Source organism: Ambystoma mexicanum, chromosome 6p, assembly GCF_040938575.1.
Source record: "Ambystoma mexicanum isolate Mex_15411 chromosome 6p, UKY_AmexF1_1, whole genome shotgun sequence".
NCBI classification, from domain to species: Eukaryota; Metazoa; Chordata; class Amphibia; order Caudata; family Ambystomatidae; genus Ambystoma; species Ambystoma mexicanum.
In genome coordinates, this window is record NC_090935.1 from 1,012,489,973 (window position 1) to 1,012,516,863 (window position 26,891).

The 26,891-nt window shown below is 47.9% G+C and overlaps 1 protein-coding gene across 1 annotated transcript in view; it reads left to right on the forward strand.

Annotated features, from left to right (window-relative positions):
- SLC27A6 (solute carrier family 27 member 6) overlaps positions 1-26,891 on the forward strand; it is a 678,599-nt gene that overhangs the window by 280,971 nt on the left and 370,737 nt on the right. The window contains exon 4 of the mRNA XM_069625623.1: positions 3,348-3,472. Within this exon, the coding sequence (XP_069481724.1) occupies positions 3,348-3,472 (125 nt within the window). The remainder of the gene's footprint in view (positions 1-3,347; positions 3,473-26,891) is intronic.

The following is a 26,891-nucleotide window of genomic DNA, read 5'->3' on the forward strand; positions in this document are numbered from 1 at the left end:
CTTTCCATGACTAGAGGGTGGTGCTGCGTACACCCCCGACTTTCATGCCAAAGGTCCCGTTGGAATTCCACCTCAATGAGCCTTTGGTATTGTTTATTTTCTTCCTGAATCCTTTGCTGTCGGCAGAGAGGACCTTGCATTTTCTGGATGTTGCTCATGCCTTGAAGTTCTATGTTGCACGCACAAAGAGTTTTTGGGAATCTTCTCAATTGTTTGTGAACTTTGGACCTGTGAATCATGGGAAGGCCTTGAAGAAGGCTTCCACCTCAAGCTGGCTCTCCGGCTGCATCATGCAATGTCATCGACTGGCTAACCAGCCTCTTCTGGGCCATCCGAGAGCCCACTCCAGCAGAGCAATCGCTGCAACGGCGTTCCTTTCTCGTGTGCCCCTGCTCCACAGCTGCAGGGCTGCAAATAGGATGTCCACGCATACCTTCTTGAGGTTCTACTGTGTTGACAGGGATTCCAGGGAGGAGTCTAGAGTCGGCCATGCTGTGCTACGCAACCTGTTCGCTTGAGGTGAGTCTGTTCCAGATGTATTTGTTAATTGCTTCTGTTGAGCCTTGCCACCTCCCGTGGTTGTGTAATGTGTACTGCTGTGTATTCGTTATTCATGAGCATGTGAATCCATGCCAGGCACCATGCTGGAGAAGGTTTTAGTTGCTTACCTGTTAATATTGTTCTCTAGCATAGATTCACATGCGAACCCTCCGTCCGATCCTTATGTGCTTACCAGATCTGAAGATGGCTGCCAGAGGCAGGGCTTAGGGGGAGGACTGCCATTGGTTGGGGTCAGTATGACCCAGAGGACAGTGATTGGTTTAGAGGAGAAATACAGTTTTAAAGTGAAAGTTAAACTATTTATTTTTTCCAAGGATTCCCAGCCTGACGACGGGGAATATTCATGAATCTATACCAGACCCATGCTGGAGAACAATAGTTACAGGTAAATAACTTGAACCATATTCCCCGACAGTTTATCCCCTGGGATCCCGGCTATCTGCACATTGTTTCTGCAGGACCTGTATTCTAGGCCGTCGCGTTTTGATTTCACGGCCCTGACAACCTTTACTAGCTTAGAGACGGTGTTTTCAGCTCTTGAACATTGGCCTCAGTCGTGCCAATCCTCTCCTAGGCCTCTTTATTCATAGAACTTCTTTAGCTAATTACGCTCCGATAGAAGACACCCATTCCCATTAATATCAAGTTTCTCATGCACTGCCTCAAAGCCCTTCTGTATTGTTTCCAACATGTGCCTAAGGTCAGGAGATTCAGGATCCACAGGCACTGATGTTGGTTGACTAGCCTCAATGGGCTTGGGAACTGCCTTTGAGAAGCAACCCATATATCCTGCCTTTTTGCTCCCACCTCCTGCCTCTTTCGTCATAATTGACCGACTCCAGGGATGTTTGTACCCCCTTCAGCTCTGTAGTAAATTCCCTGCAGCAGCGCCGGTCACGTGGTGTTAGGGGAAATGTTCAGCAGAACACGACTACCTCTGCGAGCTGTCTCTGCCCCCCTCAAGCCAGTAGGTGGTATATTCAGGCTGTCGTTCCTTGTAAACACATAGCTCTCAACTCACCCGCTTTTGGCGGGTGTCACCCGCCTTCAAAGCAGACGAATCACCAGCCAAGTCCCTCATACGCCCATTCACTTCAATGGGCCTCTCACCCGCCAAAAAGAAAATCGGGTGTTTTCACCCGCCTAGGTGACAAAAAAGGTTGGGAGCTATGTAAACAGCCTTGCAGACAACACCACTTGGCAGTATTATCTGGTGGGCAGGAATCTCCACCTGCACATCTATCACTCCCAGGCCTTCAGGGAAGAACAATCAATAACATTGAGCTCTCAGTGGCTCCCCCGTCTCCAGAATCACGGGCCCTGGACTCCCCTATTCATGTCATCCTCTCAGGCAGCGATAGCAATAAAGGATCCTCCGACACCGGATGATCCCAACTGTATGATCGATTCTTGGAGGCAGCTCGCAATTTCAGCGGCGCCGCTGCAACCCAGCGCCTGCCCTTCAGATGTCGGCGCCCTGTTCCCGAGGCTCTATCAGCCTCGCTCTCCCCCGCAACCCAGCAGCTTCAAAGGCCGACTGCGGGACACACCACCGCTCAACACGTCTGTTCCACCGCCTGCCTCTCACTCCTTATCAGCCTTCATACGGGTCTTCCGTGCCCAGCCCAGGGGCCTCAGTACAGTTTTATACTCGGCCGTGTGACGCCCCATGCCGGCGACAGCATCCGGGGGATAGCGGTGCAACCACACAGCCCACTCAGTCCGTCAAGGCTTCTCTAGGCTAGTCACGCCGTCAGATCTCTTGGGTCAAGTGGACCACTGACTGTCCCAGCAACGCAACACCATACTACGTCCGACGCTTTCGGCAGGATTCCCATCAGCCTGATGTTAAGAAAGAGAAAAGATGCAGCAGGTCGGAGCTTTCCAATTAAGCATCCATCTTGTTTTGCAGCTCTGCATTTCCCCAAAGGAAGTGTGTTTTGAACCAAGAGAGTCAGGAAAGAGGTGGGAAGGAACATCGGGATTAACATGGCCATAGGCATTCAATGAGTGGGTAAATAACTAAACCACACCTAGAATTATTGTGCCACTTCTTAAATTCCATCTTCCCTTTAGCTGTACTTCAGTGCAATAGATTGGGCTTGCAGGTACAGCTAATGTGCCATTTTATAGCCAAAACTTAAAAATAGTGAGCTGGGCACTATATGCCTGAGGCTGTGATTGTGGCAAAGAACCAAGCTACGTGCTTTATCCCTAGACAATATTTCTAGCAAAACTGGAGGGAGACCAGCACCCCTTTTTAGAGGGTGAACAGTGACACATTGTAGTTTTAACTATTGGAGACACCTTTTTAACGAGTTCCAAACGTGTATTCCAACCTCAGCCTAATAACAATAAATGGAGATGAAATCCCTACTTTTGTGTTCTTGTTCTGTGTGTCTGGCACACCGAATATGTTTGCTAAAATATGGGTGCCCTTAAGGTCCCATTTTACAATTCAGTGCATGGCAGCAGATCGGGGCAACAAAGGTTACCAGCACGTTTCCTGGAAACTAAGGATTGATAATGTAGTTTGTTTTTTTGATTAGTCATATTACGATCAGCAGTAGTTTCGTCTGTGAGAATATGTGCACGGTTTGTGGTGCTGCTCTTTCGTTGGTGCTAGAAAACACCAATATAATGGCTTTTAAATGGTTTGGTTATTGTTGATTCAACTTAAATTACAATCGATATGAAAGTCCTGTTTAAAAAAACAAGGTTGTTCCTGGCGTTATTCTGTATTTAAATCTCAACAATTAACCGATCCTCATTACCTTTTTTTAAAGGAGCAACTTGTATCCTCAAAAAGAAATTCTCTGCCAGTCAATTCTGGAATGACTGTAAAAGGCATGACGTGACCGTTATCCAGTACATTGGGGAACTCTGTCGCTACCTATGCAAGCAGCCAAAGGTTGGTGTAAACGTCATTCTGATTATACATTATTTTGAAATGCTTTCATCCTTTCGATTTTGACACTCTTGCTATATACGTGTACAGTTTGTGACATCCCAGAGAATACATAATAAAATCCTGAGATGAGGCGCTAGATGGTGGCAGCACGTTTGGTAAGCTTGAAAGTGGTTTGACCCCTTCTACGGTGCACCCTATCTCCCCCTTGTTGGTAATTAATCAATTTCGCTAACATCCGTGTCATACTTGCTTTGCAGCAATTTCACTAGACATAAAATCGCAGTACAGTGACATTCAAGTAGAGAAAACCATTCAGATTCAATGATCCTGGAAACTGAATTTCTTCATAGATGGATCCTAATATCCGAGTAGCAAGCTTGAGACCCTCCAAGGTTGACTCTATTTTTGTTTTGTTATACCAAAACAGAGGCGCTACCGCCCAATGGTATCTAAGCGTTGGTCTAAAGTGATGAATCCAAATGTGGGCTCAATTTAACATTGTTTACCTTTTCTAAAAGCCGTTAGATTATCAGTGCACTGAATTTCCTCCCGTAGTGCATTCCACAGTTTGGCAGCACTAACTGCACAGGACCGTCCTAAGACTTTATTCTAAAACGATGCAGGGTCAGCGCGAGCAAGCGATCTCTGGAGTCACAAGGAAGTAAACCATTTGCCATCTTTCGGGATATAGTAGAGAGATGCGCCATGCAGCACTTTATGGGCTAGGGTCAGAAGTGTAAAGTCTATCCTGGCAACCAGTGGAGGATCCTCAGCTCCGCAGAGATATGAGGATGTCTGGCCATATTAGAAATAATGCATGCATCTGAATTCTATAAAACATGAAGACCGTTCAGTGCAGATTTAGTAATACCAGCATAACCGAGCATTGCAATAGTCAAAGCGTGACCCCACTATACCGTGGGCTATAGTATCACAATGCTCCAGGGGTAAGCAAGGTTTATTCTGTTTCAAAACATCAACTGATGATCGGAATTACTAAGCACTGTGTTCACTTGAGGATTTATTGAAAGAGAGGAGTCTAAAATTACTCCTAGAAATCGTACAGAAGTTTGTGTTTTTATCAAGTCACCAGCAAAATTTAGAAAGTGATTTAGAAAGGTGCGAGGGGGTGCTACAAGCAAGATCTTTTTCATCCATGATTAATCCTTTAGACTGTTTCTTTCTACCTTTTTATCTGAAAACAGTGCAATGAAACCGAAACACATGAGAAGCCATAACTGTTTGCTCAAGCGGTACAATGCCCCTTACTTCAGCTGAGTTTCATGTCTCGTGATCCAAGGTCCTAAGCCAAAGTTGTATAGTTTTGCAGATTCATCATGCAAACTGAGGATACCTAAGGCTACGATATGACATTAGCAATCACCCTTCTTATTGGTATGTCTGCTTGTCTGCTCTTTCCATCCTAAAGTGATTTCCTGCAGAGGCGTGGACAGGGTAGGGCCTGAGCGGGCAGGGCCCACCCAAAATCTGTAAATGCAGGGCCCACCCAAAATCTGTAAATGCCCATTCAGCAGCACTGTGTGGGCATTTACAGATGTTAATCACTGCTGTGGGCCCAACTACATTAGCTTCAGGTCCTGCTAGTTAGACAATCCTGGCTACACTTCTGATTTCCCGTTCAATGTGTGCTTGCCTCAAAATGCAACTCTAGACTGGATACGTACTCTTTAGCACTATTAAATTAATTGATTCACTCCTGAAATTTCGAGAAGTTGTCTGCTCTTAAATACAGAATGGATTGGTGTTTTAACAATGCACTTTCATTTACACAGTACTAGAATGGGTGGTATATATTCCCTATAAACTGGTATGGTCTCTTCAGGGTGCCAGTCATGCAAACACATCGACAGGGATAACCATTGTTCAGCCTGTTAAAATTTGTTTGGATCTGAGGTGACTATCCTTATTCAATTTCCATCAGTTGCCAAAGCCTGACCTGACCAATCTTAGACTAAGGCAAGTTGACCAGATTTGTTTTCAAATATTTTCCAAAGTGCAGGTAGTTCCGTTTCTCCAGCATGGGGTCTGGCATGGATTCACATGTTCATGAATGTTCCTTGTCGTCAGGCTGGGACTCCTCGGTAAAGAAAAAATCAGTTTCAGTTTCGTTTCTGAGCTGTTTTTCTACTATTAACCAATCACTGGTCTCTGGGTCATACTGCCCCCAGCCAATGGCTGCCCTCTACCTAAGCCCCTCTTCTGGCAGCCATCTTCATATTTTTACCGCACGTTCAATTGTTGGGAGTCCTCGTGCTGTAGCTCTCGAGATTTAACTGCGTATTGCGTTTTTTCAAAGAGTTTACTCTTATATTTTTCGGTCAATCGACCCTCAAGCTCCACCGATTCTTCTTCCGATACACGGGGACCCGTTTTGGAATTTTCTACACCCCTCAAGGGTGGATTTTCGTCAAATTCAACTTCTTGGAGGATTCCGGAAGACCTTTGAGGTCTACCCTGATTTGGACATGGCCCAGGACAAGCGAGATTCGACACCTACTGGATCCAAACTGTTTATGAATTGCCCAGGATGCGGAATGCAGAAAATCTTTAAGGAGGACGAGCACTCCCGGTGCCTCTACTGCCTAGACGCCGACAAGTCGCACGTGGAGGAGGACTGTGCGTTCTGCAAGAACACATCCACCCGGACCATCAAGAACATGTCCACCCGGATCATGAAGGACCGTCGTTCATGACTCGCCAACTGGCTGGAGGCGAAGATCCCAGCAGCAGGTGAGAAGAAGTCAGAGCGGTCTTCTAAGACCTTTGAGGGCGCTCCGGCCACGGGGGCCCAACAAAAGGCAAAGCACCGTGGGTCAGCAGGCACCGGGAGCGCCGTTGGTGCGGGCTCCTCAGCTGCCAGGCAGGGCGCGATGTCACCGACGCCATCATCCACGAGCCAACGCTCTGTGAAAAGAAAGTAGAGAACCCGGGTAAGCTTCGGGAGAAGCCCCGGTCGATCCCGACGGAGAAAGCCAAGGTGGAGCGAGGCGGTGACCATCCCCCTAAGGTGAAGACCTCAGACGCGCCCAAGGTTGTAAAGGCCCTGATTCACCCGGCTAAGGCCTCGATTGAGGGAGTCGTGGCAGCCCTGGCGAAGCCTACGGAGGCTACCCCAGTCGAGATGATCTCCGGGCCTAGAATTTCCCTGCCACCCCGGAGGGAATTATCTTTCCAGCCTATCGAGAAGACCCCTGTGAAACCCCGGGTCGAGAAAGAGGGCGGGGGGCACGGTTGCCCTAACAGGCTCAGATACCTCCTCCGAAGATGAACTGGCTGGCGTCAAAGTTATCCTGGACAAGAAGTTCGAGGAGGCCAGGACCTAGGGGAAGGATCCCGATGAGGCGAATGTAGAGCGCGACGGTGGAGCCGACGAGGAACCGTGGGCCATGGTGGACCCCACGCCCCAGCTAATGCTCCCATCGCAACTGATGCCTACACCACAGGACAACTCAGGAGCAATCCTGATGGCTTTGCAGACCCTGTGTACGGAGATAAGGACAAGGTTGCCCTTACCCCCAGCGGACGATCCAGCAGCGCCTGGACCGTCGGGGAGCCCGCCGAGCAAGTGGAGGCGAGTCCATCCTTCCCATCCCTTCCAGCCTTCACCCCGATCCTCTCCGCTGAGGGACGAGACGGAGACAGGGACGGAGACGGCGATGATCGGGACTGACGACGGTGGCGACGACGGAATGGATCTCCCATCACCTCCCCATGAGCCCCCCTCCCCCTACAAAATTGGCTCCTTTCACGCCATGATCGCCAGGTCCTTGGAGCTTTTCCATCTGTGCCCCGAGGAACAGAAGAAAGAGGGATTTCTTTACCAATGACGGGAAGCTAAGAGAAAAACGGTACTCTCAGTTCCGCTGTTGGACGACATATTGGACGAAGGACTGTCCCTTTTGAAGAACACGTCCATGGCTCCTGCAAAGAGAGACCGGTACGAGAAGAAGTACTGGGTCCCGGACTCCGCTCCTATGTGCCTCAGGGCACAACTGACCCCAGATTCCGTAGCCTCCGTGGCAGCCAAGAAGAAAGCGGCAGGGGCGACAGCGTCATCCTCCACCTCCCATCCGGACAGCAAGGGAAAGAAGTTAGATGCCATGGGATGTCGAGCCATCTCGTTGGCAGCGACGACCATCAAGGTAGCCAACGCCCTCGTGATCGTGGCCCGCTATGATAGGGAGCTGTGGTTCAAGATCGCCCCTATACTGGACTTCCTCCCGGATTACAAGAGGGCGGAAGCCCTGGAAATCCTGCAAGAAGGTGAGGTGGCGTCGGATCACACCTTCACGGTAGCCATGGACCTCGCCGATACCGGATTTCGTCAGATGGGCAATGGTGTTTGCCTGCGCTGGCGTGGTTGGCTCAGGGCCACTGACTTCCGTCAGGACGTGCAGACCAGGGTACTGGACATGCCCTTCGACGGAAACAACCTGTTGGGTAAAGTGGCGGACGAGAGTCTGCAGGCCATCAAAGCAGACACCGAGACGGCCCGTGCCTTGGGCACTCCATCGACGGCTGTCCTTTCGGACCTCTGAAATCCCAAGGTGCCTCCAAAGGATTCAGCAGTGCATTGTCGTACCGACAAGCTGCCCGTTCCTCGTTGCAGAAAGCTTAAAGAAGCTGCAACAAGACCGGTGGATACCGTCGTCGCCAAGGAGCCCAGGGTGGCGAGGCCTCAGCAAAACAAGACTGAACCGGCCGTGGCGTCGGGCCCCCACCTAAGCATCCCGGTGGGAGGCCGGCTGGCGAATTTCGTCAGTGTGTGGGAGTCCATCTCCACTGACTGTTGGGTGCTAGATGCTCTGGCCCACGGGCACACTCTGGAGTTCCAAAGGAAGTGTCCCCATTCCCACCTGTGGCCAGGAAAGAAAATCACGTTCCACAGCTGCTTCTAGAGGTACGAGCCATGCTAAAAAAGGGCGCAATAGAACTCATCCCAAAGAGACTCCGGGGCTCCGGAGTATACCCATGGGTACTTCCTCGTCCGAAAGAAGACCGGCAGCTGGCGACCCATCCTGAACCTTCGACGTCTCAACAAATACATCAAAGCACAGAAGTTCTGGACAGTTACCCTTCAGCACGTTCTGGGACAGCTGGAGGAAGGCGACTTTCTATCGTTGCTGGACTTGGAGGATGCTTACTTTCACATCCCGATACACAAGGGACATCGAAAGTTCCTACGATTCATGGTCCAATGGCGGCGCTACCAGCTCAAAGCCCTGCCCTTTGGGTTGAAGTCAGCTTCAAGGGTCTTTACCAAGTGCCTGGCACCAGTAGCGGCGCGGCTGCACCTGAAGGGGATCCATGTATACCCGTACCTGGACGATTGACTCATCCGAGCAAAGTCAAGAGAACTCCACGGCGAAGACAGTCAGCCTGCTCACGGAACTGGGATTCTCGATCAACTTTGCTAAATCCCACTTGATACCGTCGCAAGATGCCCTGTTCCTGGGGGGCCAAACTCGACACAGTGACGCGGTTGGCCTCACTGTCGGAGGAAAGGACGAAGGCAATCCTAGGCAAGGTACAACGGCTGTTGACCATGGAAGTGGTCAAGCTGAGGTCCATCAAGTCCCTGCTCGGCATGATGTCATCTTGCATCTTCCTTGTGCTTCTGTGCAGATTGCGGATGCGGCAACTGCAGGAGTTCCTCGACGCCGTTGGATGCAAGCGACGGGAAACTTCGAAGACAAGATCCCGCTCAACAAGATTTTCCGTCCAGGGATCCGGTGGTGGGACGCCGGCGTGCATCTAGTGGCGGGCGCATGGACTTCCAGACCCAAATGTATTAGGAAACTGACGACGGGCGCCTCCCTGGAGGGATGGGGAAGCACACACTGGAAATCTCCACGCAAGAGGCCTCTGGCTCCCGGAGAGGTCCCTGCACATTAACGTCCTCGAGCTCCAGGCCGTGTTCTGGGCTCTCAGGTCTTTCCTTCCGTCCCTCAAGGGCAAAGTAGTAGGGATCTTCACCGACAACACCACCACGATGTTCGACATCCGGAAGCAGGGAGGTACCAGATCCCCAGCCCTATCCAAGGAAGCGCAGGATCTGTGGTACTGGGCCGTCGCCCAGAGGATGTTCCTGGTACCCTTTCATCTGGCAGGAGTAAAAAACACTGTTGCCAACTCACTCAGCAGGGAGCTGCGCTCTTGCCATGAGTGGGAACTTCGGTAGGATCAAGTGGATTTCCTATTCCAACGGTGAGGCAATCCCCAGATCGATCTGTTCGCGACGGCGACGAACACCAAGTGCCGGAGGTTTGCCAGCAGGTTTCCCCAGCCGGGGAGCATGGGTGATGCATTCTCCTTCCCCTGGGACAGCTTGGTCCTGTATGCGTTCCCTCCGTTGCCTCTACTTCTGCGACTCATCAGTCAACTCAGATGGTCCAGGTGCAGGATGAGGGCTCATCGCTGTGGGCTCATCGCCTGTTGAAGGAGTCCATGAAGGGACTGTTCCGCTCGTTTCCACTGGTGAAAGCCCCAACCCCAACCCCAGCCCCGGCATGGGAGCTCAACGTAGTGCTGACCAGGCTCATGGGTCCCCCGTTTGAGCCCTTGAATTCAGCGCCGCTGAAGTTCCTATCGTGGAAGACAGCTTTTCTTGTGGCCATCACCTCCACACGACGAGTGGGTGAGATCCAGGCCCTCTCTTTTAAGCCTCCATATCTGACATTCCATGCGACGAGGGTAGTGCTGAGGACATACCCCTCATTCATGCCCAAGGTGCCATCGGACTTCCATCTCAACGAGCCCTTGGTGTTACCTGTTTTCTTCCCGTCACCTTCGTCACTGGCTGAGAGGTCTTTGCACTCGCTGGATGTGGTAAGAGCGCTTAAGTTCTACGTGGACCGCACAAAGAGTTTTCGAAAGACATCACAGCTGTTTATGAACTTTGGCCCTGTGAACCAAGGGAAGGCCCTCTCGAAAGCTTCCATTGCCAGGTGGCTCTCCGGCTGCATTATGCACTGTCACCGGTTGGCAAACCGACCGTTGCCCAGCCGTCCGAGAGTTCATTCGACCAGAGAGATCGCTGCTACCACGGCGTTCCTATCACGGTGTACCCCTGCTGGATGTCTGCAGGGCTGCTACGTGGGGGTTGACACACACCTTCATGAGATTTTACTGCGTCGACCGGGATTCCAGGGAGGAGTCCAGGGTCGGGCCAGGCAGTGCTGCGCAACCTGTTAGCTTGAAGCTGAGCCTGGTGAGGAGGTAAGAGATGCTTAGTGTTGAGTTGTTGTAATGCTTAATGTTGAGCCTTGCCACCTCCCGTGGTTGTTCATGTGGTACTGCAATGTATTCTTGTATTCATGAGCATGTGAATCCATGCCAGACCCCAGGCTGGAGAAGGAACAAGTTACTTACCTGTAACTGTTCTCCAGCATGGGTCTGGCATGGATTCACATGCGAACCCTCCCTCCAACCCCTCTGTGGCTCTTCTCTTGGTCCTACTGCCACTTTACGTGCTACCAAATTTGAAGATGGCTGCGAGAGGAGGACTTGGGTAGAGAGCAGTCATTGGCTGGGGGCAGTATGACCCAGAGACCAGTGATTGGTTAATAGTAGAAAGACAGTTTAGAAACAAAACTGAAACAGATTTTTTTCTTTACTGAGGATAGCCTGACGACGGGGAATATTCATGTGAATCCATGCCAGACCCATACTGGAGAACAACAGTTACAGGTAAGTAACTTGTTCCCTACCTCCTAAACCTCCCTTAATGTCATTCCAGAGCTTGGGATCTTGCATTCTGAGGCTGCCATTTGAAAAATGTTTTTAGATTACATGTGTGGAAGATGATCTGATGTTTGTGGCAGGGGTGTGATGAAATGCCAATTTCTGTAGATGTCACGGGCATTCACACTAGTATGTTCTGTGCATAGAGCATTGTTCTTTTACTTTTGTCATGGCCTTGACTGGGAGCCATGGGACAGATTCTATAGCAGGTTTCATATAACGGTGCCTTTTTAGAATCTGGTTTTGCAATATAGCACTGAGTTGATATGTTTGGCAGTTTTTTTCCCATTTCAAAGTTCTAAGCTTCCTCACGATCAACACTCTTGCCATATTTGCCTGATATTTTACTTCGAGAAGAGACGGGATCTGTCCGAGCAAGAATAATTGAAAGTTGGTGCTCCTGGCCACTGCATTTTTCCAAGGTGCAAACGTGAGACTAGAAAGAGAGAATATATCCAGGTTGTCTACTTTCTGAGAAAGGGCTTGGAGAACACCCAGGATTGTGGAACAGGTAAGTTCCCTGTTCAGTTGGCAGTTCCTTTTTCATTGCGCTGCCCAGAATGATTGCTTTCCTCAACATTCTAAGAGGATCCTCTTTCATCCATTTGTTTGTGGTCCGACCTTCAGGCATATGTCCTGATGCATTTTTCAAATTATGGTCAACCTGTGTGTCATCCGCATACGATGAAAGAGTGACCCGTATGCTGTTTAATTTTCTGGAGATGGAACATTTCGATTTTAAACCATAAGACCTGCCACAGGCATCTTGTATTCCAAATTTAAAATTGTGCTTCATTCTCATACCAAAATAATTCTACAGGATAACTTCACATTTAAGGTGTCTAAGAACATTTTCACAAATTCATTCTTCTGAACTTATTTTGAGGGAACAACTGTCATTGTCTCGAGAGGATAGCTCAGGGGCAACATGCTCACAAGACGACACAGAGCAAACACATGTCCGATCCCTGGGTCCGTGCTTAGAAACCTCTGGGAATTAAGCGCGTTATAAATAACATATAGCATTTAGTTAATCATTAGCTGTTCCAGTGCACGCACCAGGACAGCTGGCTTGGGAATGTCCCGTGACAGTAGCATTGCTAGCATTGTGGCCAAAACCAGCATGTGAGTTCTTCCATGGCAATACTGAGATATTTTGGTAGAGTCTCCATGGACATCATTTCTAACAGTTGAATTACTAGAGTTATGGGCACAGCCAACACAAGTGTGCTTATGATGCGACCTGCAATCATTGGCACAGCCAACAGTAGCATGTCTTGCAGTGGGAGTCCTGGCATTATGCACAAAGGCAACATTCATGTATTTCCAGATCCGGATTTACGCTCTTATATATGCACAAGGATGATCTCAACTTTAAGCATTAGTGTGTATTGTCTTCAAATGTTGTAATGCCACTTTGTTCACAATACAGGTAACCATGTAACCCATGAAGACGTTTACAGATCTTGCATAAATAAGCATTACCGTTTCACATGTTGTTGATCTAGCTCGACACAAAGGTGGCATAGTGGTTGCTAGAGACTTTAATTTGTTTTAAACGGAAAGGGAAAAGCCTACCTATCACTAAAACTGAAGGAAACAAACTAAGGAGAATGTCGGAATATCCCAAATAAAAAGTGTTCACCGTTGTGTGAAATCCTATTTCCTTTCCTTACACTTCTAGACCACTAAGGATAACATCTCTACTGGATCCATCTTCTGGACAAAGGATTAAAAGTTCCTTGGAAAAAGGCACCAGGCAGAACATCTCCCTTATTTATTTAATGTTTGCTTGTTGGGCACTTATACAGGAAATATATTCTGTTTCAAAGCACCCAAAGGGCAGCAGCTAGGGAACATGTGATAGCAGTACAATTAAATACAAAAAATATGGAGGGGGAAGGTACGACCGAACCTACTATGCCTTGTGAGTATTCAGACCGTGCAAGTGCAGGAAGGAAGAGGACAGTGGGGTAGGTGGTGTTGTGTCCGTGACCAATGGTGAGCCACGGATGAAGTGGTCCTGGTCCTTCTGCTTCTCACTGCCAGGACAAAATGACTCCCTTTCCCCAGCCTTTTCAGTGTAGGCCACAAACCCTAGTTGGCAGACCTGGTTCTCTCCTTCACCAGGAACTGCGATGAAGAAGAGGCAGGGTGCTGCTCTTGCTTCTTGCACTACTTGGTTCACTATCCTGATGAGCATATGTGTGGTGGTCTCTCTTCTCATGCTGCTTGCACAATAGACCTGGTTCACTATCCTGCCGGGCACTATCTATTACCGTCTTTGCTGGTTGGCCACTTCTGCTTTCCAGGTCCCAGACCCTCCTTTTTGGCTTTCCCCAAGCGCCTCTGCTTGCCACCTTCTTCTAAACTCCCCTTCGCCTGTTCAGTAACCTGCATACTTTTTGGCTTTGGTCCGCATGGGTTGTTTGTGGCTCCTTCCAGGCATCTGCGGTGAAGCTGGGCTTCCGCCAGCTTTCGGGGACTTGTAGTGTGCAGCAGCTTTCGGACCTTCCCTGTTCCTTTGGCCAGTGCAGGTCTCGGTCCGTGCTCTTCCCAGGCCTATAGGACTTCCGGGGCTTCACTCTGCCAGCACAGTACGTGGTCTTGACACTCTGCATGAGCTTTGGAGGGTCCTGCTCCCGTCTTGGCATCCTGGTCTGCTCTTCTCTTTCCCGTCTCGTTCAGATGCTTGTTCTTCCTCCTAGGAGTGCTCGAACAATTGCCCTGTCCTCCTTCCCTTTTTAAATTCTGGTTACCAATAGATTGTACATATTGACTAGTCCGCTGCATGGTTCCGCTGGGTGCTCTTCAGTACTCTGCGACTCTTCTTCGTCTAAATATTCCTGTTATTCTTCACTGGGTTGCTGGTGTTCTTCATCATCCCAGTTTTGTTATAGGATTCACATGGGTAGTCCCTACTCTTCCTCGTTGCAGTAAAGGGTAGTTAGCTGGAATAGTCTATTTTTCACATATAGATGGAGGTGTGTGGGTCTAGGTTACCCTGCACAGGGTAAGAGGGTGAGGGAGGTTGTATAGGGGTGGATACTGCGTTCTCCCAAACATGTTGTCCCTCATTTCATAAAGGGTTTCCCTCTGCATGTGAACATCCCATGGAGCACCACCCCCAAGGGGACTGTTTTGATATGGAAAACAAATTAATGTGGATTACGGTTCCCACCCATTTACAATGCTATCCTTCTCTGTAACTGCTGCAAAGCTTTAGTAACACTACACACACATCCTATTTAGTTCATCAAAGTGATTTGAAAGACTATAGTATGCACTTTTTACCATGTGACTGCATCCATACAGACCACCTGTCAACATATCCTGAAGGCCAAAATTACTACTATGTCTTCCCAATTTAGGAGGCATGGCTTTCAGAAAAAGGTATGTGATGAATCTGGCGATATCCTCACTGCTTTGCCTGAGGCAGCTTCCTCCTATGTGGCCAGGGGACGGCAGCCGCTACCCGATCCTAACCCTGGGGGCAGCTATGTGAGGGAGGGCCCCATGGGGGAGGAATACCTCGGGGAAATGGTGAGGTATAGTTAGAGGAAACCAAATGCCCCACTTTTCCTTTTAGGGATGTTCTCTCCATTCCCTAAACTCTAATGGTATATTGTAATACTCCTCCCCAACCTTTTAATGGATCAACTTTAATTTTTCCCCAGGATACCAGTAGAAATTGCATGCTAGCCACTGACATGATGAAAAGAACAGGAGTTGGGAAGGTTACTCTTAGAGAAAGTCAGTATTCATTTCCCCCAATTCCTTTTCAGAGGATGACCCATAACCATTGATACAAGGAAGAGACTAGGAATAGTAAAGGCTACTTCCAATAGAGCTCAGCCTTTCATTCCTCAATACCATGCAAGAGGAAAATCCACGACCACTGACACGAGGCAGAATGGCGCAGTAGCGATGATTACTGGGACCGAGTACCAAGTGCAGAAGTCTAGTTGTTGGAGAAGAAAGTCGTGCCTGGAAGTTCAAATACAACCCAAGCTCAGCACGTCGAGGCAGTCATGGGAAGGAGAGGGAGTGGAGAGAGCTGCGTACGCAGCTTCCTCTTTGAAATGCCAGAAAGCATTCAGATGAATGGGCCCTCAAATACAACAGAATTTAAGAGGAGGCAGAATCTCTGTTGCTTTACCCTCACGACGGACAAGTGGACTCGCCAGACCAATCTGGCCCAAAATGCATGAACGGTAAGACTGTGCTGAAGGAGGGTAGTGGTGCATATAATTGCACACACATTTTCCTGCTGAACTACCTGGGCCAGTGGTTACCTGTCTATTCATGTCATACTTTGCATGCATGCTGTGGTAGCCTTCTTACGCACAATCTATGCATGCTTATGTAAGCTGAAACAAAAAAGGAAATGACTACTCAGAAAGGAACTGGGTCACAGTACGGATAATGCAGTTGCATGGTGTTCCTTTTTGAACATTTGAATCACTTGTATTGGTTTAGAAAGTTATTTTGACCTTTACTTCAGCTGATCCTATTTGACTGTAATTTGAGAAGCACTTTTATTCAGCAGTAGCTGTTGTAAAGTGCCTGTGTATATGAGTTCCAATAGATTGTTTTGTAACGGGGTTTCCCTCTCCTAAACATTGGACACATTTGGTATTGCTCTTCCTCACTGGCAATGCGGTCTGGCTACCTTAATCTCCAACATGGATTGCCTCTCTGCGCTAATGTCTACGTGCAGCCTGCAAGCTGCCCACTGTGTCCAGCTTGCGGTGAGTGTATGTAGTCCTCTGCTTGCTCTGTGTTGTACTGCCATGATCACGTGCACCTTTGCTGCTGCAGCTGCAAATCACTGGCTATCCCTGTAGGCACCCTCATTTGGACTCGACTCCTGGTGTTCGCCTCCCCTGGGGTTTGGCAATACATTGTGTTCATCATGTGAGAGAGACTGGGCGTGGGGGACCTTCAAGGGGTCTTTGGGTCCAACCTATACCACACCAAGGGGTCACTTTAGTTAGCGAGTGGCTTTGCCATCCCCTAGAGCCCCAGTTCACCACCCTGCCCTTCAGTGGTGACTTAATCAGTGGTTTCACTATATTGGATTGACACAGCTGTATGCTAATGCCTTCTGCTTCCCCGATCACCAACAAGTATGGGATGGAAGCAGATCTTAGTTCATCATCCCATGACATATCTACATGCATGTGTGTGCATGTATACAGCCCCTGCCAGTGCCCTCCCCGCCCGCCCATCCGCCTCGTCGGAGCTGTGGACTTGTAAATGTTTCTGCTTATGTATTCAATATCTTGTGGGTTTCTTTAAAGGTCACGCCAATTGTGTACTACCTCCCCCAGGAGGGCTTCATTTTTAAGGTCACATGAGTACGGCCTTCCCCTTTGGTACTTACCCTATCAAATTCCGGTTCAATAGCCACAGCGGCAGCAAAGCCTGCTAACTGGGGGCTCTTCGATAAATGTTGACTTTCTGTTTCCCACTCATTTATCATTCAGCAGGAGGTTGCCTCCCTGTGCCTCCTATACAACCGAGCTGATATTGGCTAGAGTTCTTTCGAGATTGTTTTGCATTGCCAGCTTAAATCAGGCGTGCTATGACTTTAAACATACATATAATAATTGGACCTTTTTAAGCTCAATTATGAATTCATAGTGATATTTGTGATACTGACTCTCATGCACGTGAATATATAATCGATGGCAACAAACACAATATGACGCCTTTGTGTATGTTGAACATTTGGCGTACAGCTTTGATGCTATGCTTGGACTTCGCAACCATAGGGGCGGCGGAGTTGGGGTGAGAGTCCTTTGACACTGGCAGCCTTACCGCCGAAAAAATTGCACAGGAAAACGGCATTTTTTGACTGAAACACAATGACGGTAAATATTGAGCACAATGTACCGATAGCCCTGCGAACTCTTAAAATGTTGTCTCAATCAAAGACGAAACCCATACGGTGTTTAGTTTCTGCAATTGAGATGTTAATCACATTGTTACTGTGCACTGCTCTATAACTGCGCAGCTTGTGTTCTGAGGGACGGGTATCTGGTGAGCAGTTTATTCACGGGGCCTCGTGAATGGAGCTTTTGAACGTGTTTTGTGTGTGCTTGCCTGTATGCCATTTCACCCGTTGCTTACCCTGAATGGGCCTCTGTTTCTTTGTCCCACGTGTTATCGGAGGCCTCCACATTTTAGACAAATGTAGGAATTCAGTCGCATCTGTTCAGGGTAACTACAGGTCAGTTGCTGAAATGCATTTAGTCGTAGCTCGTCTTGTCGCCTGTTTGCGAGACTCTCTACTGTTAAAACAGAACAATGTTTAGTTTGCTTTCAGTCCAACTGCTGTTTTGTTCTATTCCGGAGCATTCAGAATAGCCCAAAACAATATAGCATGCTTTGTTGCAACATTAACATTAAGGCAAATTTCCCCAACACTCATAGTGTATTTTTACTGAACAAATGGTGACTGCATTATTAAGTTCTACTGAAGGACTCCCAATTGTTTAAGAAATCTGATTTTCCTGTAACAATGCATATTCTTTTTCTAACACCCACGCTCAAAATAACAGCATCGCTAAACCTTAATTTGGAATTCTATGTCAAGACTGGAGGCGAGCATTGTGCTTCAACTTCTTTAACTCTTCAGCAGTTTCAACAATATAACTGAAAAAATCTGAGTCTTACACCACTCATTTTTCCTTTTTTTCTTTCTTCCAAAACTACATTTCCCTCTGTCTCTGTAGTCCTTGACAGTGCTAGTTCAGTATGTTAGTTCCTGTTCTTTTCCTGCTCTTCAGCAGATAAGTGTACTTTTTCTTGGCTTATGCCAAAAATGTGATATATACCCTAGAAATTGGGGGAATGAATTAAGGAACTATAAAGTTATGACTGGGGAATGTATAAATAGCGAAAAAGTACAGTAGCGACTCACTAGAGACATACTGACTAATATATTAAAAAGTTAGCATATTATATGAAAGGCATCTGATAGAAGAGAGGAGGCAGGAGCGTGATGGCGCTTTCCTCATTAGATTGTCCTGAGCAGGAGATCAGTAAGACAAATGATAGGAATAGCGAGAAGGAAACAGGCCCTGTCGCATACCTGACATGACAAGGGGGCACGTTCTCCTTCTTTTGCTGCAAACGCTCCTGTCCCCACCTTCGCAGGGCGGAGTCGGAGCGCATCATAACGGTGGAAGGAGCACGAAGGCCCCTTCCTTGCACGGCCGGAAATAATAGTAAACCTGGCACAACATAGTTAGGAAAAGCTTCATAGCGATTCCTGGCCCGGCGGTGAATAATAAACCTTGATCCAAGTGCAAACTGCAAAGAAGGCCAGCACAGCGCTGGCCAGCAGATTGAGGCCATTGCGCTGAAGAACCCAGCTGTGCGAAATTTGTACGGAGAGAAGCCCAGAGTGTAAGATGAATACTCTCCACACAAAATACCTCAGAGGCTGCATTGGCAATACAGAAGTGAGGAGAAAAGTCGCTGAGAACGTCTTGGAAATAAAGGTGCCAGCCACAGAAAGTAAAAAAATAAATAAATAAATAATACATATTGAAATACAAGCATCAAGCACAATGCAGCAGTGAGTGTGCAAGTAAACCTGCAAAGCCAGGTATCAGGCACAGAGCACCGGACATACATATGCTATACTAGCCAGAACTGATATACATATCAGAGCATGCCCTTTTTAAGAAATAGGATACAAATTCCTCCTAGCCAAACTTACCAACAACCCCAAAACAACAACTAACATTTACAAATCATCTAACCTCAACACCCATCCGGACTTAGACATCCCTCTCCTATTAACCTTTTTCATCAAATCTAATACTAGATGCTTCATCCTTGGGGACATCAACCTAGGTTTTAATGACCAGAAGAATCTGAAAGCAGAAGCCTTCCACACTGCACTCAAAGATAGGAACTTTACTCAAGAAGTACAGGGTACTCCCGCTTAATACCCAAGTATCCATCGAGTCCATTGCACCCCTAGACTGGACTGACCACTGTATCAACATCACTTTCAACAACAATTAGACAAATGCCCCTAAGCCATAATAATGGGCAACTTCGAGACAAACGCAAGAAAGCTTACTGCTGACAAACTATCCCCTCTACTCAAGGATGCTTTGTCTTCCCACAATACTGCAAGTGGAAATCCATGTCGTCTTGCAGACACTTACCACGAGTGCCTCACTACTATTATTGATGCAGCAGCACCCATTACAACCAAAACATGACATGTCGACAATTTGGTTCAATGGCGAGATAGTCGAGCTTAGGCATACTAAAGGATCCCTTGAACATATTAAAAAAAAAAAAAAAATCTTGCACTAAGGACGCGCCCATGGCATTCACTGCTGCCAACAAAATATACAGAACGGCTATCATAACCCACAAAGCTAATGCATATAACACACGCATTAAAATTGCCACCTCAAATTCCAAGGAGCTCTTTTCTATCCTTAGAGAATTGGAAAATCCGACACCAGTCACAACACCGGCCAACTCCAGTAAAGAGTGGTGCACCACTATCCAAAATGTGCTAACCTCCAAAATAGATTTACTCCAAAAGAAAATTATCGCTAAAAGAAAAATCCTAGCGGACAGAAACACCACTGAATCCACTATTAAATCAACTCACGACAAATACGCTGTTTCACTTTACGCCAGTGACTCAAGAATTAGTATTGGATACCATCTCTAAACTAAAAACGTCCAATTGTAAAGGGGATAACATCCCGGCACATCTTGTGAAACTATGTGCCCCACCACCTATTATTACGAACTTTGTAAATGCCTCATTTAACTCCAATATAGTTTTAGCCAGCATAAAAGAAGCTTGGGTCACCCCACTGCTAAAAAAAAAAAAACATCGCTGGACTCGACTGTCCCCACCAACACTCTGCCCATAACCACGGTACCCTTTTTGCTTAAAATCATTGATAAAATAGCATACACCCAAATTCAAGCCTATCTAGAACAAAACCAGCTCCTGGGTGCCAGACGATCTGGATTCAGGCCCAACCATAGTACCGAAACGGCTCTCCTTGACCTGATAATCCAAATGGATTCCATCAGGGACGCAGGCAAACTCTGCATAGTACTCTTGTTAGACCTATCGGCAGCATTAGATCTGGTGTACCATGACAAACTTTGTGCCACACTAGCGAATGACATCAGCTTCTCAAAAGATGCCACCCTTTTGGTCTTTTCTAGCTGAGCGTACGTCCAGACTATCCTTCGGCAAAGAGGTTGCTGACCCCATTCTAGTGCCCATTGGGGTACCCCAAGGGTCATGTCTCTCACCTACTCTATATAACGCATACACTAAACTTTTCTCGGCCCTGGATGCCATGGGTGTCATCTACATCAACTTTGCAGATGACACCCAGATCCTCATACCGATCACAGGGAACTATGACCAAGACACGCTGGTCATTAACAAATGTATGCAATAATACAAAACTGGATGGCCCTGAACAGCTTATGCCCCAATGATGAGAAAACAGAGATTCTCATTGTGGGCTCTCAAGCTAAAATTAACATTGATGGCACCCTGATTCCAGTCCCGAAACAGGTAAAACTCTAGGAGACTGTCTAGACACTAACCTAACCATGACAAAACACGGACATGTTCTATCCTTATCCACCTCCTATACTTCCAAACGAATTGCCTTACGTCGCCAGATTTTCACGCCCACCCTAGCCAGGGAACTGATACTATCCAAGTTGGACAACTGTAACATGCTCTTATTAGGCATTTCTAATGCCAATCAAGGTAAACTACAACTCATGCAAAATAAAGCGCTGCGAGCAGCCCCAGGGATAAAAAAGTCAGACCGTAGCTCTAATATCAGGAGGGAGACCCACTGGCTACCCATCAAGGCTAGAATCATCTTCAAATCATTGTGTATCGCCCACCAATGTCTCGCTAGGAAAGCACCTATCTACATCAATAAGGCAATAACAAAAAGAATCTAACAGAACACTCAGATCTAATGAAAAGTCACTCCTTGTGGTCCCACGTTACAAAAGCTCTAGAGCTGGGGGAAGCAGCTTCTCAGTCATGGCCCCAAATCACTGGAACACCCTACCTTTAAATATCAAACAGGAAGACTCCTTCCAAAGTTTTAAAAAAAAAACTACTAAAAACCTGGCTGTTCAACCAATTCTAGTTAATGACTCTTCCCCTAAATGTGTAAATGAGTATTAGCGACTTTGTAATTATGTAAGTGTGACCAATGTCTTCCTCTCCTTGTTAGCCTGAAAATGTATGATATATGTATATACTACGAGTGCCACTGAATTTTAACCATGATGTCTGCAACTACGCCGTGATAGCCCAGGGCCTGGGCGTAAAATAAATGTAATAAATAAATAAAATAAAGATGTCTGACTTTGAGTGGAGCGAGGAGGAGCAGGTATAAGACCTAGCTTACAGCTTCAAAGAGGTGCTGGGAAGCTCGTTAGTGGATGCAGTGGCTCAACCGGTAAAACCCTTGCAAGATAGGCTGGCGACCCTGGAATCTATCCTGAGCCAGCCCCGTAAGAGTACTGAGACTGTCGAAAGCACGTCCCCAACGACCTCCGAGAGATAGAGGAAATCCTCTGCCGACCCCCGCTCCCCCCGACCCCCTGGGTTGTAACTACAGGGCGAATAAAGGCTGCTGACACCTTGGGAAAGCTGAGGGGCTTTCCTGCAAAGATCAGCGGTGCCAAGGCTCACGACTCCCTCCCCAGTGGAAGATAATATGGGAGTTGCTGACATGGAAGAAGAGTCACCAGAAGCCACCCTATCTTCACAAGAGGAGGCAGAGAGAATGGAAGAAGATTGGGAGAGACCCTGAAGGGGTAAGAGAGCCCAAAAGGGGGAACATCTGGAGAATGAGGATGAGGAAATAGCAGATGTTTGATCCAGAGGCCATTAGAAACCTCTGGTCTTCGGACTGGCAACCCTCACCCAGAGTGTCAAAATATATGTCCCTGAGGCTCAGAAAGGCGCTGGACAAAGACGTAAGGCAGCGCATGAAGGCGGAATGCCCTTGACCAGACCTAGGTGGAAGTTGCCCCAACTGGATCTTAAAATGCTAGCGTTTGTTACTAAAACAGCCTGGGATCCACGCAAAGACATATACAGGTCCTGGAGGACCACTAGCAAAGATTATGGACCTAGCAGAACGAGCCAGGGACACCGGGGAAGAGGTGGACCCAGAAATGTTGGCAAATTGGGCGCAGAGAGCAGTATGCCTACTGGGAAATGCGAACTGCGCCATTTCATCAGAGAGGAGGAGAGGGCTCCTGCTAAAAATAGACACAAAGCTAGGAGACCTAGTGACATATGCAGCAGGAGAAGCAGCGCAGGGCCTCCTGTTTGGAGAGACGTTCGGCAAAGAACTGGGGAGATTTGTGGGGACCTACAGGTCCCTTGAAGGCCCAAGCGTTGATCTGAAAATCTTCCACGGTAGAGTTTTTGCTGGGACCGGTCGCTACCGAGGTCGAGCAGGCGATCGCTTTCATGCAGGTAGAAGACCTCAAAACAATAGAGCCCATTACTGGGAAAGCAAACAGCAGGACTCCTTCTTCCACAGCAGAGGACGGTTTCCGCAAGGCAACAGCCTCAGAGGTCCAGGACGAGGTCAAGTTTCCTCCACAGGTGAGAAATTACATCTACCCACCAGTGGGGTAGGGAGGGAGAACACAGCAATATTGGCTAAACTAGCACATGCTTTCCAGCGATGCATGGGTATTGCAGAAAGTCGGAGGACTGCATCTAGAGTTTGTGCAAGAGTCGGTACACGACACCAGGCCACACATGGTACACTTGGCACAAGCAGAGAACGAGAGCTTGCACTACGAACTGAGGCAGCTCGAACAGAAAGGAGCCATAGAACATGGTAGGTTCATAAGCCATATGTTCTTAGTGGACAGGAAAGAGAAAGAACGACCGGTCATAAACTTAAAGGAATTGAACAGCTGGATTGTATACCGCCATTTCAAAATGGAGGGAATATAGTAGCTGAAAGATACTTTAAGAGAAGGAGATTGGCTAACGAGAATAGATCTGAAAGACGCCTATCCCACAATACCGGTACAGGCAGAATGCCAACCATTTCTAGCTTTCAGCTCGGACGAGCAATTCTGGCAATTTAAAACGATGCCCTTCGGACTAGCTTCGGCGCCATGGGCATTCACCAAGCTCATTAAACCAGTAGCAGCAGCGATCAGGGAGAAAGGGATACGGATGATCATATACTTAGACGACCTACTGCTGCTAACCGAAGATTGAGAGATTCTTGTATACCAGACAGAATTGGTGAAGGAGCACCTCTCCTCGCTGGGGTTCCTGGTGAATGAAGAGAAATCGGACATAACCCCAGCGAGGAGATTGGACTTTCTAGGCTTCGTGCTAGACACCAAAAAAGTGACGTTAAGGTTGCCAGCCAGGAAGATCCGAGATATCAAGAAAGAAATTGGAGCTTGTCTGAGCATACAGACAGTATCCCTCAGAGTCCTAGTGAGAATAGTGGGGGTTCTAGCATCATCAATACAAGCCATATTTCCAGGAACCTTGCATTGTTGAGCCCTGCAGGGACTTAAAATCAGACACATGCAACAGGGGCTGAGATACCACCAGGTGGTGCCCCTAGATCACGATTCAGTCCCAGAGCTAGAGTGGTGGTTCAAGAATATGGACGCCTGGAATGGGGGCTGGCCATATTCAGAGACTTACCCGGCCTGATAGTAGAATCAGATGCCAGCAGAATGGGCTGGGGAGCGAGGTGTGGATCACTAGACACAGGAGGGAAATGGAGCGCAGAAAAATTACAGCTCCCCATAAACTGCTTAGAACTGTTAGGTGGATCTTTTGTGATCAGAGCATTTACGAAGGGGAGAATAAGCTCCTGCGTCCTGGTCAAGATGGACAACATCAGCGGTCAGGTACATCAATCACCTGGGAGGAACGAAGTCCAAGCTCCTAGCGGAGCTGGCGAAGGACTTCTGGCATTTTTGTATGCAGTCAGAGACCTCCATCACAGCAGAATACCTGCCAGGGGCACTCAACGTAGTATCAGACTGGAACTCCTGATGCCCGTCTGATTCCAGCAAATGGAAGCTGAGCAAAGAGGTATTCCAGCAACTGGTCCAACTATGGGGGCCAGTGCACACCAATCTTTTCATGACACGATAGAACATGCATACGGACAGCTATTTCAGCTGTAGGATAGACCCCTCTGTGCATGGAACAGACCTATTCCTGCAAGATTTGAGAGGGAAACTACATTACGCCTTTCCCCCTCCATGATGCTGAGCAGGGTGTTGGCGAAGTGCCGGCGAGAGAGAGCGGAACTGATTTTGATAACTTTGATGTGGAAATCGCAAGTCTGGTTTCCAACCCTGATAGAACTGTCTGCGTACTTCCCGCGGATCGTCACGGATTGACAGCACTTGCTCACAGACCCAGCTGGGCCGTTTCATCATCTGATGGTGAAAGGGACTCTCCCGCTACTAGCGTGCAGGATATCAGGAGATGCTGGGCACTGGAAGGCATTTTGTCACAAGCTGCGGTTCTCAACCCAGAATCCTGCGCACCATCCACAAGGAGGAGCTACGACGCAGCTTGGAACAAATGGTCGGTCTGGTGCATCCCATTTCAGCTCCTGTAGTAGCAACTACTTTCTAGCTCACCAATTACAAGATGGTAAGGCCTTCAGAACCAAGTCAGCGATATCTGCGGGGCACTTACCCATAGCGGTACTCATCCAATCACTAAAAGACTTTCTACTCATTAGAACACTGATTTTGTATTGGAATTAACATTGTATCTTTGGACTCATTTGATAGGGAGAGCGCTGATACCATTAGCCACAATTTGTTGATTTTCCCCACTTAGCCATAGAGGCAGCTCCAGTGGGATAACTCCCAGCAGTAGTAAGGCTCATAAAAGGACGTCGGAGCTTTAGAAGTGAACAGGAAGACTTTTGGTGCTGGAAGTAGTGACATTTACACTACGTACGAGAACAAAGACTAGCTCCAAGTCTATATCCTACCCCTATCTGCTGAGTAACCCGAAATGGTGTGTAGCGGCATGTATCAGGGAATAGGAGAATAGAACAGAGTTTAGGCCAGCAGGTACCACGCAATTACTGATAGCACGCAGAAGGCCCGATCAAGCAGTAGCGACGGCCACACTAGCCAGATGAGTGTGGGAAGTGATGCAAATAGCGGGCATCTATTTTAAAAAGGTTGGGGCCCATTCAATGAGAGGAGCTATTGCATCAAAGCCGTTTTCAGCCGGTGTGACGCTGCAAGATATTATGCAAGCAGCAGACTGGGCCAGCGATAGCACATTTAAGACATTTTACTTCAAGCCAATTCAAGGGATGGGGACAACTGTTTTGGGAAGCTTTGAAGAAGCATAATGTTCACCTCCGGTCTTGACATAGAAAGTCTGTTAATTTTTTCAGCCAACTTAAACTGGCAGTATATTATTATTTTTGTATCTGATGGCACAGAAAGATAACTACCCCTGCTTCAAGATAAAATGAAGATAACCCCTGTTTACTGTGCAGGGAGTCTTGATTCTGTTAAAGACCAGGAGGCGAGCATTCATTTCTCACCCTATGCATGATCTGTATGGATCATAATGTCAGGGTCCATACCCCCAAACATCAGGTACAGACCACCCTGCCCAAGGCGTTGGGTCCCATGGGGGCCTTGAAGGCCCCAAGGAATCTTGCAGGGGCTTCCTGGACTTGGCGCCAGGCTCATACTGCCATCACCAACATGGCACGTTTCAGACCCAGAGAGGCACGTGCAAACCAATATGAAGCAGGGTGAAGGGATTATTTGCCATGGGACTATTTGCTTGGGTGTGGTTGCTGGAACTACTTTCAGAAGACTATATAAGCCACACCCTTCATACAGAACACGCTTCGCGTTATTCTGCACTCCTGCAGCGTAATGCTCACCATGTCTGCAGCTCCAGGCCAGCCATCAGCCACGCCCATCCAGTGGTCTCGAGCTACCTGCAAAGAAGAGTGAGAAAGAAGAGCAGAACAAGATACTTACCAGTCTCTTCATCGCGGCCGCTCGGGAGTCCACGTTTCTTCAGAACTGAAAAGGAAAGAACATCAGATTAGCCTTGCAGACCACACGCTCTTCATCGCAGTTCAGCGCCACACTAATACTTACCAGCGAATAATCGGAACGTCATCACTCGATTTCCGCTTCATCTTCCGATCGCCGCTCAGGGACTGCCGCATCTGTAAAACAGAAGACATCAGGTTAGCAGAGCAGTGAGCAGGCCTCATTCTGAGTTATAAACCTGCACGAGGCAGCTCTCGCCTGTAGGCAGCAATCCTCCCAGGCTCACAATTCATCCCGCAGCCTTTGTTCAGGAGATTCCGCACCTGCAGAATACAAAAGCAGCAGGTTAGTTGTGCAGAAAAACAGTATCGGGTGGAAAGACTTTTGCATAGCACTGGCGCAAATCTTGCCTTGGGAAGCCAGCTACCAAGAACCTTGCTCCATCGTGTGCACGAAGAGGGAATCTGTAAAGAAAGGTACAGAGTGAACTTTTGCAACTTGAACTCTTAGCTATCCATATCTTTGGAATAAGACTTACCATAGAGTCACAGTTGTCTGG